Source organism: Protobothrops mucrosquamatus, unplaced genomic scaffold, assembly GCF_001527695.2.
Source record: "Protobothrops mucrosquamatus isolate PMUCROS unplaced genomic scaffold, P.Mucros_1.0 scaffold3483, whole genome shotgun sequence".
NCBI lineage: Eukaryota > Metazoa > Chordata > Lepidosauria > Squamata > Viperidae > Protobothrops > Protobothrops mucrosquamatus.
Window position 1 is genome coordinate 221,756 of NW_015389457.1, and position 16,080 is coordinate 237,835.

The 16,080-nt window shown below is 38.1% G+C and overlaps 1 protein-coding gene across 1 annotated transcript in view; it reads right to left on the minus strand.

The window, feature by feature from the left end:
* The window catches only part of LOC107297718 (netrin receptor DCC-like), a gene marked incomplete at its 3' end in the record, with an annotated part of 252,330 nt that overhangs the window by 216,001 nt on the left and 20,249 nt on the right, over positions 1–16,080 (minus strand). The window contains exon 4 of the mRNA XM_015827079.1: positions 562–712. Coding sequence (XP_015682565.1) covers positions 562–712 — 151 coding nt within the window. The remainder of the gene's footprint in view (positions 1–561; positions 713–16,080) is intronic.

Consider the following 16,080-nt stretch of genomic DNA (forward strand, 5'->3'; position numbering starts at 1 on the left):
CAAAGAGCTGAAGCATGGCAATTCTGTTCTTCCAGAACACACCAAGAAATCTAGCTCTGGCTGGCTCAGGAATTCTGGGAGTTGAAGTCCACGGGTCATAAAAGAGCCAAGGTTGCCTACTCCTGGTCTAGTGGTTAAGGCACTAGACTAGAAAGTGGGAGACTATGAGTTCAAACCCCGCTTTAGCCATAAAAGCCAGCTGGGTGACCTTGGATTAGTCCCCCTCTCTCATCCCAACCCACCTCACAGGGTTGTTGTTATGAAGATAATAAGAGGAAGATTGTGTTGGATGTGTTTGCCACCTTCAGTTATTTGTAAAAAAAAAAAGCAGGATATAAATAAATAGTCATAAAATGTGGTCATGCGACTGAGGAAGGGTGCAAACGGCCATAAATATGACCACGTTGTGGGTGTCAGAACTGGTCATATCTGCCCTTTTTCATGTAGGTCATGACTTTGAACGGTCGCTAAATGAATGGCTGTAAATAAAGAGCTCCCTGTATTCATTTATCAATCAAATTTATATAACCAGTCCTTCCATGGGTTTAAACCCCTACATACCTGAATGAGATTGGTTCATCTCCTCGCAGCCACGTAAACGCTGGGGCTGGATAACCTGAAACACAGCACTCCAAAATGGCGTCTTTCCCTTCTACAACCACCATATTGGATGGTCTCTGAAGAAAAAATTGTTGCCTGTGCAAACCAGGATCTACAAAAAGAAAAAAAATGATTATTATATGACAACCACATTGTTTCTCTTAGTAACCACAGGGAACTGTATTTAAATAGTCACAGTGGGAATCTTTTGTATCACCTGAGGAGAGGAATTGTATAAGAGAAAAACGGCAGATAATGTTATTCAAGCTAGAACACCAGAAATACATATACAAAATAAGTATAGAAATCTTTGTGGCTGTATCAAGTACATTTTTTTTGGTTAAGCGCAGTGGAGGGAGGTATATTTATAGCTTGAGAGTTAATAATATCCTTCTTCAGTTTGTGAAGACCTGGTATATTACCTAATAGAGGGAGAAAATAAAAAATTTCAAATAGTGATTCTAGATAACAAGGCAGCCCAGCTTTCATTGTACTGGAAAAAAAAGTGAGTGAGATTTTTGATGAAATGCATCCTTTAAATAAAATCGTTCCGAGATACATTAATAGGCCTCAATCTCAAAATATGGTTCTTCTTCCCCCTCAAATAACTCTCTTTTTCCCTGCAAATCTCAATCACAGAATAATAGTTATAATTTCATTGCTATCTTAACATCTCTAGATCCTGCAGAAACATTATTGACATATGTCTTCTCCATTGTTAATATTGTTCTTGTTCTAAGATCCACTGAACCCTAAGAGAATATCTTATATTTTTTTTAGCATTCGGAAGTAAGCAATAATCATTTTCTATGCAATTATCATGGCCATTTCTCAATAAAACAACAGTTCCCCTCCCAGAAGATAATTGATTTTCCCTAGCACAATTACCACAAAATGTCTAGTAATTATCATTACATTTTTCCCACTTCTTATATTTTGAATTGCCTAAATGAAATGCAGTTACTATTGAAAAAAACTGGGATGGGGGAAAATAGAGAAAAGTAAACAATCAACTCAAAATTATTTTAATTGAATTAAGGGTTATGTTTCATATACATTTAATAACATGAATTGGACTGTTTCAGTTTACAATTTGAATAGGCATAATTAGAAGCCACAATTTTCTACTGTATTGCATTGTAGTTACTGAAGATCTCATAGAATTGTGTTTAATAGGTGAGGCTTATTTGTCAGTCCTTATAGGAAAAACAGAGTTGGAAGGGATCTTGGAGGTCTTCAAGTCCAACCCCCTACTCAAGCAGAAGACCCTATATCATTCCGGTCAAATGGTTGTGCAAAATAATAATAATAATAATAATAATAATAATAATAATAATAATAATAATAATAATTAATAATAATAATAATTATAATAATAATAATAATAATAATAATAATAATAATAATAATAATAATAATAATAATAATAATAATAATAATAATAATAATAATAATAATAATAGTTGGAAGGGATCTTGGAGGTCATCTAGTCCAACCCCCTGCTCAGGCAGGAAACCCTATACCATTTCAGACAAATGGCTGTCCAGTCTCTTCTTAAAAACTTCCAGTGTTGGAGCATTCACCGCTTCTGGAGGCAGGTTGTTCCACTGGTTAATTGTTCTAACTGTCAGGAAATTTCTCCTTAGTTCTAGGTTGCTTCTCTCCTTGATTAGNAGTCCAACCCCCTACTCAAGCAGAAGACCCTATATCATTCCGGTCAAATGGTTGTGCAATATAATAATAATAATAATAATAATAATAATAATAATAATAATAATAATAATAATAATAATAATAATAATAATAATAATAATAATAATAATAATAAAAGTTGGAAGGGACCTTGGAGGTCATCTAGTCCAATCCCCTGCTCAGGCAGGAAACCCTATACCATTTTGGACAAATGGCTGTCCAGTCTCTTCTTAAAAACTTCCAGTGTTGGAGCATTCCCCGCTTCTGGAGGCAGGTTGTTCCACTGGTTAATTGTTCTAACTGTCAGGAAGTTTCTCTTTAGTTCTAGGTTGCTTCTCTCCTTGATTAGTTTCCATCCGTTGCTAATCTCTTCTTAGTTTGCTTGGTTTGACCATGCAACATTGGACTGTGAAAATTAAATTAGTTTGTTGGAACAACATAAAATCTTCTTGTTCAGAATTACTTTTTGTTACAGGTCCTTTTTTAACCCATGTGAGATAGAATGCCTCATTTAGATTTGACTGGGAAAAAAAACAAATTAATCACCTCTCATCTGTACAGGTAGCCATCACAAACCTTTGCAAGAGTGGCCAAAATCACTCAAGATAGCAGTCATGACGACTGACTTAAAGTCCCGCCTTCTTTTTAGTTGCTTGCATTGGCTACACACATAAAAAAAGGGACAGGCTTTTGTTCAGATGGCCATAGCTGCCATCGTGGCTATTTTGGCCATCATGGTTTTGAATAGTTTGTATTGTTTTAATGTATTTTGATGGTTGTTGATGTTATGATTTTACATTGGTATTTTACATTTATTTGGTATTTTTAACTATGAGTCACTCCAAGCAGTGGTGGGATTCAAATATGTGAACAACCAGTTCTCTGTGTGGATGCCACTTCCGGAAGTCCATTCTGGGCCTGGGCAACAAAAAATTAGCTATCGGTTCTGCCGAAGTGGTACGAACTGATTGAATCCCACCACTGACTCATATTTGTGAGATGGGCAGTTATATAAATTGAGCAAACCAAATGCATCTAAATACATATAGCTGAGAATAGCTGTGCAGATTCCAAAAAGTTCATATTCCGGAAATTAGTTGGAAGAATACACATATTGATTGCTTGGTTTTCTTGCAAAGAGGGAAGAGAAACAATTCCAAATTTTAATGTAATCAGATGAAATCATTGGGTTCAATGCATGATATATCATAATACCTTCAGGTTTTGAAGAAGTATTTGGAAATTTTGTGAGGAAGGCCCAGTTTTACATTGTGTGTGTGTGTGTGTAATATATATAACTAACAAACTATTTCTATGTTAAATTTTAGATTTTTTTGCTGACAAAGAATTAAAGGGAGATTAGTATAGCTATTTTGAGCTATTTAGCTCTCATCAGCTAGCCATACCCTTCTGAGATTCGAACCCAGGCCACTTGCACGTTAGGCAGCTGTATTAACCTCTAGGCCATGGGTTCTCCTCGCTTTTGTCAGCTGTACCAGGGAGGAGAGATTAAAAGTGTTTATCCGGTGAAATTGGTCTAACAGAGCACCTGGTCTACCCAAATATGGGAAGGAGCAATCTGCTATTGCTTTCGCCTTTTAGCCCCAATCTAGGAGCTTTTACAGGCAGACACTACTGCGACAAACTATTTCTGTGTTAAATTTTAGATTTTTGCTGACAAAGAATTAAAGGGAGACTAGTATAGCTATTTTGAGCTATTTAGCTCTCATCAGCTAGCCATACCCTTCTGAGATTCGAAACCGGGCCGCTTGCATGTTAGGCAGCTGTATTAACCATCCCATATGTGTGTATGTGTGTATGTGTGCAGTATGTATGCAGGTGTCTGTTTATATATATGTATATTTGTGTGTATACAGTATGTGTGTGTACACACACACACACACAAACACACCGTATGTATGTAGGTGTGTGTATGTTTATACTGTATATGTAAGATTATGCACATAAATAAATGATAGGTGATAGATAGACAGACATACAGTATACATACAATATATATGGTTGAAAGAGGAGAAATAAAAACAAAATATTACTGTATCTCTCTTCTCTGATTGATGGTACTGTTTTTTATTATTTGTCAAATTTGTAAGACTATATTCAATGAATTCAGCTATCCAAAGAAATTCTGCATGGTGATCATTCCGTATAAAACATTGGAAATAATAAATCACAAAAAAACTTGGTCGAGGTCCTCTAATTAAAAAAACAGAACTCTTATGCTGTCTGTCAACATCAGGTCCTGATGACCTTCCAAAAGGCGTGTAAGGAATGGCATAATTAAAGTGACTATGATTGAGTTTCATTGATTATATATAAAAAGATGAAATGGGTAAAAATGAACAACTGCAGGGAACAAGCCGGTTCCAGGTTTAGGATGGTTTTTCAGAAATGGAAATGCTGGATATATATTTTGATATCCAAAGAAATAAGAGGAATTAGTGTAAAGATTTAACATTGGCATTTGGAAAAGGGATCTTCAGTACCTTTGCTCTTGGTTCTATAAGCAAATCCCTCACCTAAGATTACAATATATAAAAGGCACAGAGTACAAGTAAAACAAGCAGAAACTAAGTAAACCCAGTGACATTTTTAAAAGGCATCGTATAATCAGAACTAAAGCAGCAGCCATTGCTTACTTATGTTCCTTTGGCTGGTAAATAGTAATTTATTTCCAAAATAAAACCACTCTGTCTCACACATACACACACACACACCTATAAATACTCTCCTTAAAACTGATTGTTGTTTTGTTGTGAATTTAACCTCTGCCACCACCTTCTGCTCCCAATATTCTTATCTAGTCAACTTCTTATCTAGTCAACTCTCCATCCCTTGTTTCTCCAGTGTTTTGTTGCTGGAGCATGAAAAAGAAAAAGAAGGTTCAATAAACCTTCAAAATTCCAATTTTTGTGTGTACAGGTACATAACCACAGTAGCCTTTTGTTTGTTTCTGAAGACAAATTGTGTGGAGGCTGAAAGGGGAAAGCAGGTGATACTTCTCCTACACAATCAGTAGCTGAGAGAGACCTAACTTCTTCTCAAGGAAAAGGACTTTTGACCCTTCATATAAACAGAATGGGGAAAAGGGATAGCCAAGCTTCAAAGAGATTCCTCCTTAATGAATTCACTAACAAAGGAAGATTCGGAGGGTCCTATCCGAATTATCAAGATTCTGTGTTCCAAACCCCAATTTGTGGTATAAAAGAAAGTCCATTTGGATCTTATTATTGTCACTGAGCTCTGCAGTCAAACAGCTTGACAGACTACTACAATTTCTTGTTTTGCTGCTCTATAGTCCACTGAAGGAAGAAGGTTGTGAAAAGTTGTCATTTCCCACTCTGATTTAGGTTGACAAGAGCACGGCTTCACTCACTCAATAAGTGAGAAATAGGAAAGGCTATTTGTGCAGTTAAGAGATTGGAGGAATATGAAAGTAAGGAACTGTCTCACCTAGCCAGAACTTTGACCTTACTGGTAGGTAAGATTTGAAGGTTTCTGATAAGATCAGAACAGATGACCTCTAGATACAATGCTCTAAATTTTGCCTGCTCTTGGAAGTGAGTTTTATAAAGTCTTTTCTAAAAATTCTTCCAGATATGAGTCCAGTGCATCTCCTCACAGTTTCTAGGCACGGCATATCAGTAGCTAGATAGCAGCAGCTTAATCCCTCCAGCTAATGGCTATATGTTTTCTTGACAAACATATGGAACATAATCAAACACTGATTACTTTCTGATATCCTATGATATAACTCAAGCTATAATTGAGACAGATATTAAACTACACATGTATACATATGGGGCTTGGATTGTAATAAATGAGAGATGACTTGCTTCGCTGCACATATGCAGAAACACATATTTACAGAGGACATTTTGTAATCTAACATAGGAGTGAATTGAAAATGAATTTGAGACTAACATGATTTGTGGATTGCATTATGATTTTATGGCAGGCAAGAAAGAGTTGAAGAGCAGAGTTTACGTGACCCTGCCATGTAAAAAGCTTGGACCACTCTCTCCCAACCTAGTATCTTTCCTATGTTTTGGGACACAACGCCTTCCATTCCAGAATATGAGACACACTGCTTGCAGTTTATGGGATCTGTTCAAAACCTTTGTGGTTTGGCAGCCCGACTGCCGGAGGCGGGAGGATAACTGGGCCACACAATTAGTGGATGTCACATGGGCATGCAGCCCTTGCACAAGTGCTGGGCCGGCACATGCGCATGCACACAGTCCTTGCACGAGTGCTGGACTGGTATGTGCATGGATACAGCCCTTGTGCAAGCAGTAGGCTGGTGTGAGCAGTAGGCTGGCACACACACATGCAAGTGCCCACATGCCCACTGCTTGTACAGGGTGAACTGTGCTTATGTGTTCTCTGGCTCAATTATGAATAGGCCATGGCCCAGTAGTAGGGTGCGGCCTGGAGTTTGGGACCTCTGATGTAGAGGGCGCTTGGCTGAGGGAAGCTGAATTTGATGATGCGCAATGTTTAAAACAGTAGGAAGGGTCAGAAGATTGTAAATATCTGAGGAACTGTCTTGCCCCAATGGGACTGGTCTACCCCATTTGTACTAACAGAAGGGGCATACTGAGGACCCCATCAGCAAGATCATTTGGCTGACGAGGTATAGGAGAAGAACTTTTTCTGCTACAGCCTCTACCCAGAGGTTAGATTGTTCCCCAACTTTATGGCCTTCAGGAAGAGCCTTAAAAGCTGGATCTTCTGGTATTGGGGCAGGGCCTCAATGGACAAGCTGGAGGTGGTTGGTGCAATGACAGAGAAGGCACCGTCTCCACTACATTCGAGTGTCAGGTTTTTAGTCTTATTTTAATCCTTGTAATTTTAATCGCTCTTAAATGATGATGATGATGATGATGATGATGATGATGATGATGATGATGATGATGATGATGATGTTGTTGGAAGGGACCTTGGAGTCATCTAGTCCAACCCCCCTGCTCAGGCAGGAAACCCTATACCATTTCAGAGAAATGGCTGTCCAGTCTCTTAAAAACTTCCACTGTTGGAGCATTCACAGCTTCTGGAGGTAGGTGGTTCCACTGATTAATTGCTCACTGTCAGGAAATTTCTCCTTAGTTCTAGGTGTTTATTATATTTATTATATTTCTCTTCTTACAACATTGTAAGTCACTCACAGTCAAATAAATACAGATAGTCCTTGACTTACGATCAGAACTGAGCCCAACATTTCTGATGCTAAGTGAAATAATTGCTCAGTGAATTTTGCCTCATTTTACGACTTTTCTTGCTACAGTTGTTAAGTGAATCACTGCAGTTGTTAAATTAGTCACAAGCTCAGAGAGTGAACCTCCAGCCCTAATCCAAATTATAATTGAAATAGTGGTAGCATCTACAAGAAAGAAACTGAGGGCAAGTGACATCATATTCCCTCATGACATCGTCAAATAAATGATGCAAAACATGTAATTTGTCTGCACTGACGAGATGTTCATGACGAGGTGATGACCCTGGGGCTTTCACCTTTGATCTCTGGTGACAGCAGGGCCCCAAGGGTGACTTTATGATTTGTTTCTGCAATTTCAAAGATGGCTGATTAGCAACTGCATGTTGATTTGCAAAGAAATGGAAAAGGATTAAAGCTGATAAGGGAAAAGAAGCAAAAAGCAATGCTAGCTCTTATCAATTTCACCTCACCACCTCAGTTGTTTTCAGGCCTTGGGTGTGGCATTATTAATCCCTCAGTCAAAGAGAAGCTTCTGGAACCCGGATGGAGAATTCTCTCATTAAAGTGATACTCATCTCTCAATAAACAGAATCTGTTATGGTGTCTAACCACAGTGGAGGGACCCTTTGTGGGATGTGATTTTTTTTTTTCTCTCTCTCTCTGTCATGATGGAAATTCTAGCCTGACTTTGCACTGTCAAAATATGTGATAAGCGAAAGTCTAAAGCAATAAGGTGGAAATGGGATAATAACATGCTTACTGTGATCTCCAATAGCTCATATTTTCATCAAATGTATAATCAAATACAGGACTGTTTTGACTAGTGGCGAGGTTAAAAAAATCACTTTATTATGTTAGTTATTTGTATTAATGCAATTTATCCTGTTGAATTCCTATTTTGAGAACTCTCTAGATATCATTTGTTGGTTGAAATGAAAGCAGAGAATGGACAGCAGTTGAATTAGGGCAATGGAAGACAGGGAAAAGAGAAGCAAGCACAAGAAAGTGTGACTAGATAAAATACCACTGACATGCTAAATAGATGTCCCAACTACAAGCCATTCAGAGTTCTAGGTGATGCTGTTCAATTTCTTTCCACATTTTTAGCTAATACTATAACAAAATGTGTGTGTATGCAATCATTAATTCCATAATTTTGATTAAAAAAAAAGATTTTACTTTGTTTTTTCCACGAGAAGAAAACGAACTTGCTGTGAAATTTTCAGCTTTGAGGAAGAATACTTTTTAGCCTAGATAGGGGTACTGAAGGAGTTCATATCATAATATCATATCATATCATATCATATCATATCATATCATATCATATCATATCATATAATAAATAATAATATAATATCATATCATATCATATAATAAATAATAATATAATATCATATAATAACATAACATAACATAACATAACATAACATAACATAACATAACATAACATAACATAACATAACATAACATAACATAACATAACATAACATAACATAACATAACATAACATAACAATCAAGGAGAGAAGTAACCTAGAACTAAGGAGAAACTTCCTGACAGTTAGAACAATTAACCAATGGAACAACCTGCCTCCAGAAGCGGTGAATGCGCCAACACTGGAAATTTTTAAGAAGAGACTGGACAGCCATTTGTCCAAAATGGTGTAGGGTTTCCTGCCTGAGCAGGGGGTTGGACTCAATGACCTCCAAGGTTCCTTCCAACTTTATTATTATTATTATTATTATTATTATTATTATTATTATTATTATTATTATTATTATTATTATTATTATTATTGTTGTTGTTGTTGTTGTTGTTGTTGTTGTTGTTGTTGTTGTTGTTGTCCAGAAAAGTGCACAGATAATGCAGAAGTGGCTTGGTAGGCTCTGAGCAGCTTTTTAGTAATTAAATAAAGTGTAAAAAGGTCCTCCATCAACCTTCTACATACAATCAAGGTAGAAAAATCATGGAGAGCCTGGCTTGTGGAATTCTTGCAGCCTCTTTTTGAGGCAGATCCTTTGCCAGGTTGGGTGGCACTTGTATCTGAGATTGTGACATTGATTGTTTCAATGAAGACAGGCAATGACACAGTGCACGTAATCCTTGACTTACAATCATTTGTTTAATGACTTTTGAAGTTATGATAGCACGGAAAGAAGCGATTTATGCTCAATCCTCACACTTATGACTATAGGAGTGCCCCTGTGGTCCCATGATTGCAACCCAAGTGCTTGGCAAACAGCTCACATTTACAATGGTTGCAGTGTCCCTATCAAGAATGAAAGTTTGGCAGCTACATGCCTCTTCGTTTCGACTTGCATTAGAGTAAGGGGGAGGGAGGTATTGCTTTAGAATGGATTAGATGGAGAAATGAAACCTCTACAATTCCATTGAAGACTATGAGAGCCTGAACCATTTCCAAGGACACTGCAGCAGGTGTGGAGAAGAAGTAGATGGTTCCCATAACAAAGTGAAATTGTTTACATGGACTATGTAAGAGGGTGGGGGTTTGGCCAGAGAAATTATTGTTTAATTCTATGAACTGATATCTGGGAACCTCAGAGTTAGTTTTGCTTCAACATTACCATGCCATGTATTCAATAAACAGTAAGATTTTCAGAAACAGAAAGAACCTGGAGTTTTATTTGGATTCTCGAGCTGGATGTTGACAGTCCCAGGATCATGTGATTGCCATTTGTGACCTTCCCAAATGACTTCCAATAAGCTAAGTCAAGAGGAAAGCCAGCAGGAGATTGCAAGACATGATCATGTGATGCCTTGCTTAACAACTTCAATGATTCACTTAACAGCAATGGCAAAAAGGGTTATAAAATCAGGTGCAGTCATGTAATGCATTGCTTAATGACAAATGATTCGGTCCAAATTGTGTTCATAAGTCTAGCACTACCCGTATTATCTGAATTAATAAAATAAGTTGTGAATGATGAATAGTGACACACACACACACACACACAAACATACACATCCATCTTCATTCACTCATTAAATTGTGCAGGCCCAAAATCCCAAAGATTAAGATATAGCAAATGAGGTACAAAAATAAATAAATAATCCAGCTAACTATCATTCTATTGATCTCTCAATCTAGTTGGAAAACTGCATGCAAAGGATCTCAGCCACAAATTGTTAGCTTAGCTAAAATCAGAAAATATACCTGGGGACAAAGAGGCAGAATTTAGGGGAGGATATTTAGCAGTTCTGGGGGCACAATGGCACAATGACTCAGCAATTAAAGATGTTGAGTTTGTCAGCTTGAAAGGTTCGAGATCCGAGCACTGCCACATGACAGGGTGAGCGCCCATTCCTGCCCCAGCTTCTGACCAGCTAGCAGTTCAAAAGTATGCAAATGGAAGTAGATAAATAGGTACCACTTAGGTGGGAAGGTAACAATGTTCCATGCATCTTGGCATATAGTCATGCTGGTCACATGACCATGGAAAATGTCATCGGACAATGCTGGCTCCCTCAGCTAAGAAACAGAGATGAGTACTAACCCTTAGAGTCAAAAGTGACTGGACAGATGAAACCTTTACCTTTATTTAATGTATATCAGTTAATAGACAAAGTATGTTTAAACATTTTATGCCTGCCTTATTTGTAGCCTTCTTTGACTTAGATATTTGTTTGATTCAAACTTGAGAACAATTCTATGAAACATTTAAGAGATCTCACAATTTGTTTTTCTAGAGTCAACATTATATTGAATTTTAATTAGAAACTGGGGTGTCCCAAACAAAGGTGAGGATATAACTTCTTATTGGCCCAAGAATTATATTTTTTTATCATGAGGACAAACTTCATTGCTTCTATAAAAAAAATCAGTATGATTACACCTTAAAAACAAAGACAGTGAAGTACTTAACTATCTATAAATTCACAGGAAGATTTATGTTTTTCTTGGGATGCAATGAGCTAAACAATCAAAGGATGGCAGTCATGAAATATCAGAAAAAAGCAGCCGAATATCCAGCAATATGAAGAAGTAGATAACATATAAGGCACTTGCGAAGTTTTTATTATCACTTGACCTTCCTCAGCTCTGCAAACTGTTATTCAGAGCTAAGTATCATACTCCTCCTTAGGCAATTTTGCAAAAGAGAAATTTAATTATACAGTTGACATGTCATGTTTTAATTATATTTGATCTAGGATAATTAGTAAATAAACAAGTCGAGCATTGTTCCTATATTTTTATGTATGCATTGTAATGTGATGTGTTGTCAACTGGAAAGCTGACAGCCCAGGTTCAAGACCGAGTGCTGCATGATGGGGTGAGCTCTCGTTACTTGCTCCAGTTCCTGCCCACCTAGAAATTTGAAAGCATGCAAATGCAAGTAGATAAATAGGTACCACTTTGGTGGGAAGATAACAGAAATGCTGGCCACATGGCCATGGAAATGTCTTCAGACAACCCTGGCTCCTTCAGCTAAGAAAAGGAGATGAGCACCACCCCTTAGAGTTGCACACAACTGGACAGTGGAAATCTTTACCTTTTTCTTTGTAGCTCAATTCTAACAATTCTGCAGTTATTCTATTGTGTATTCTATTCTATTTCAGCTCTTATAGTCTTCATTTTAATAGGGACAACTTTAGCTTAAAGATCTTAATGGCTTAATGTTACAATAACAGTAGTATTACAAGTAACTTGATCTCTAAAGGTTTGTTGTTATTCTCAAATGGTGGTAATTCTTATGATTGTACTCTTACACTGCCTGCAGCCAAAATAAATACATGATAATCCTCAATCTTTCTACCAGCAATGGTCATAAGAGGTGTCTGGTTATATGCCGAAGGTACATGGAATGCTGTTACCTTCCCACCCAAGTGGTACCTATTAATCTACTTGTATTTGCATGCTTTTGAGCAATTAGGTGTACAGGCCTGCTGTACAGTATCTACCCAAAGGGAATAGAAAAAATAGAACAAGAAAACATGCAGATGAGAAGCAACTGAGATGGTCTTGGTACAGTATATTATTAATACCCTTTGGTGTTGGGCTTTGGTGAGCTATGGTGGCGGAGTGGTACGAATGCAGTCCTGCAGGCTACTTCTGCTGACTGCTGGCTGCCAGCAGTTCAGCAGTTCAATTCTCTCCAGCTCAGGGTTGACTCAGCCTTCCATCCTTCCAAGGTCAGTACACTGAGGACCCAGACTGTTGGGAGCAATATGCTAACTCTTAGAGAGGGCTGTAAAGCACTGTGAGGCAGCATATAAGTCTAAGTGCTATTGCTATTGCTATTTTCAGTCTATCTCCATGAATGTTGTCACCCATTACTCATGGAGGATAAGATTCTCCATGAGTGTTGTCAGCCAGAATGCCTTTGTGTGGGTTCCAACTGAAGGACAGACAAGATAGCAGAGAGGTTTAGCAGAAGGGCTCAAGTCTGGGACTGAGCAAACCAAGCCCTGTTGTCTGCCAGGAAGGGCTCAAAAGAGTAACTAAAAAGAATAAAATAAACTTAAAGACAGTAAATACAAGCTTCAGGGTCAGGTATTTTCCAGAAAGAAAAAAATAGCACAGAAAATGGGGTCAAGTGTAAGGGATAACAGTCTGAAAGAAACCACAGACTAGAACATACTGAGATAATTTGGATTTAGGAGGTGTAGCATCCTGAAATAATCCAGTTAATATGCAGTTAATATTTAGTTACTTGTAGTCTTTGATTTACAACCATTCATTTAGCGATCATCTGAAGTTACAATAGTACTTAAGTTACAAGCGGTCCTCACACTTACAATTGTCACTGTATCCTCATGGTGACATGATCAAAATTTGGGGATTTGGCAACTAGCATATATTTACAATGGTTGAATTGCCCAGGGATCATAGGGGAAACCAGATTTGCTTATCAACTGAACAATTCATTTAATAACTGTCATGATTTGCTTAACTGTGGCAAACAAAGGTTGTAAAATCAGGTATGAGTTATTTAACAACTGTCTTGTTTAGGAATGAAAATTCTCACCCCAACTATGGTTATAAGTCAGTCCTCTGCTTTTGGGGGGGGGGGTGACTTCAAAGTCTGGAACAGGTTTCTCAATCTTGACAACTTTTAAGACATGTAGACTTCAACTCCCATATATCTTAAAGTTGCTAAGGTTGACAAACTCTAGTCTAGAGTGATTCTGATGGGACAGAGCTTCCTACTCATAAGTGCCCAATTTTTCACCTAACCTTCTGAGCGTATTGCCATCTCCAATCCTATCCAAAAATATGAAGTAAAACCTAATATAGGAATATCAACTTATTTTCCAAAGCACCAGAGGGCAGGACAAGAAATAATGGATGGAAACTGATCAAAGAGAGAAGCAACCCGGAATTAAGGAGAAACTTCTTAACAGTGAGAACCATTAGCCAATGGAACAGCTTTCCAGAAATTGTGGGTGCTCCAACATTTGAGATTTTTAAGAAGAGATTAGACAACCATTTGACTGAAATGGTGTAGGGCAGGAATGTCAAACTGCTGGCCCACGGGCCGGACGCATCATCTGGAAGCTGCGCCCACTCCATTGCCGGCAATGGCAAAACCGTCCCGATATGTTGCGCGACGTCACGTGACGTCACGAGTTTGACATGTCTGGTATAGGGGGTTGCACTAGATGACTTCCAAGGTGCCTTCCAGCTATATTCTGATTGATTGAATGATCCATCCCCAACCTCAAGTGCATTCAAAACACATTAGCTGGTCCCTTAAGCTTCTTGCTGTGACTCCGGTCTGCACTCTCTGTTTCTTAAGCAAAGAAAAAACAACCCTACTAATCCCAAATTGATCACAGAAGCGCAATTTTATTTAATAAGAAGCAGACTAAAAACCACACTGGGCCACAAGCCAACACACTCAATAGGGAGGGCAGGGGAATCAGCACTTTTTGTGACAGCTTTTCTTTTTGTCTCTTATTACTCTATTATTCTTATAACTTTGCTGTGAATAATTCCATGCTATGGTGACGCATTGATAAAGAATGCATGTCCGTGTCTGTGTTCATTTCTTTTCACCTTCTGACTTGTTATTTATAGTCATATTTGCATTCAGACCAATTTCAGAGGCAATTCAACCAGCCTAGTAAATCTGACACTGCCAGTTAAAGGGAAAAAAAGGGGGGGAAGCCAGTTAAACTAAAATTAGGGAAATTTACAAATCATTCCTTGGGGAAAACATCTTATTAATTTAGAGCAAAGGAAAAAAGTATCCCCATATGGTTAGCAACATCCCTTAAATACTTTCATATAAATCTATAATCATAACTAGTTAGAAAGAAATACTTATCAATTCTGTGTCATGATGAATGCCAGTTGCTAGGAAACATTAGCAGAAGGAAGGGGTGTGCAGGCTTCCCACTGACATCTAATTGTACACTATGGGAACAATCAACAAAAGTTGATCTAGCAGAGTTCTTCTTTTACTTTTCCAAAATAATGTAAGTATATAATTTATCTCTTTACAATGTATACATTTTTAAGAACCAACCTAGAACTAAGGGGAAATTTCTTGATGGTTAAAACAATTAATCAGTAGAATGATTTGTGTCTAGAAGTTGTGGGAGCCCCAACACTGGAGGTTTTTAAGAAGAGACTGTACAACTGTTTGTCTGAAATGGTATAGGGTCTCCTGCTTGAGCAGGTAGTTGGACTAGAACAGAGGTCCCCAACCTTTTGGGCACCAGGGACTAGTTCCGTGGAGAAAGGTTTTTCCACGGACTGGAGAGTGTGTGCTTTTGTGTGCTGCCTGCATCCCACGGATGGGGCTTTGCTTGTTTGTGTATACCAGTTGCTGACATGCTGCGGCCCGGTACTGGTCCACAGACTGGGGGTTGGAGACCCCTGGACTAGAAGAACTCCAGGGCACCTTTCAATTCTGCTATTTTGTTATTCTATTATGGAACTAGCAGAAATGCCTCCAAAACACTTTGTTTCTGCAATTTTTTGCTCTTTTGAGATCAGTTTTTACATACTGAGAGTATCCAGTTATAGTTCCTTGAACTTCTCTTAGTGAGGATGACAGAGACCAAGGGACCTTTCTTGCTGCTGCCATCTGTGCAAGATGTCCTTTGGCCCATTAAGGCACTTTGAGATGAAGATGGATAATCAATATAGGCTAATACAGGAGTCCCGACCTGTCTTTTTCTCTCTAATTCATGTCCATCTGGCCCTAGAAAGGAGCACAATTCATGTTACAAATGTTTTTCACAACGAAAGTGATGGAGAGCAACAGATAGTATACAGGTTGTTCTCAACATATAACCAAAATTATTCCATGGCTAAGTGATGCAGTCATTAAGTGAGACATTTGTTAAGTGACTCATGTGGTCATTAAGCAAACCTGACTTCCTCATTGACATGACTTGTGGGAAGCCTTCTAGAAAGGTTGCAGATAGAGACCATTTGACCCCACGATGCTGCCACCCTCATAAATACTTGCCAGTTCTCAAGGGCCTGAATTGTGATTAAGTGACATTAGGGACCCTGCGACAATCCTAAGTGTTACTAGAAAGTTACTTTTTTTCAGGGCTTTGGACAGTTGTTAAATAAA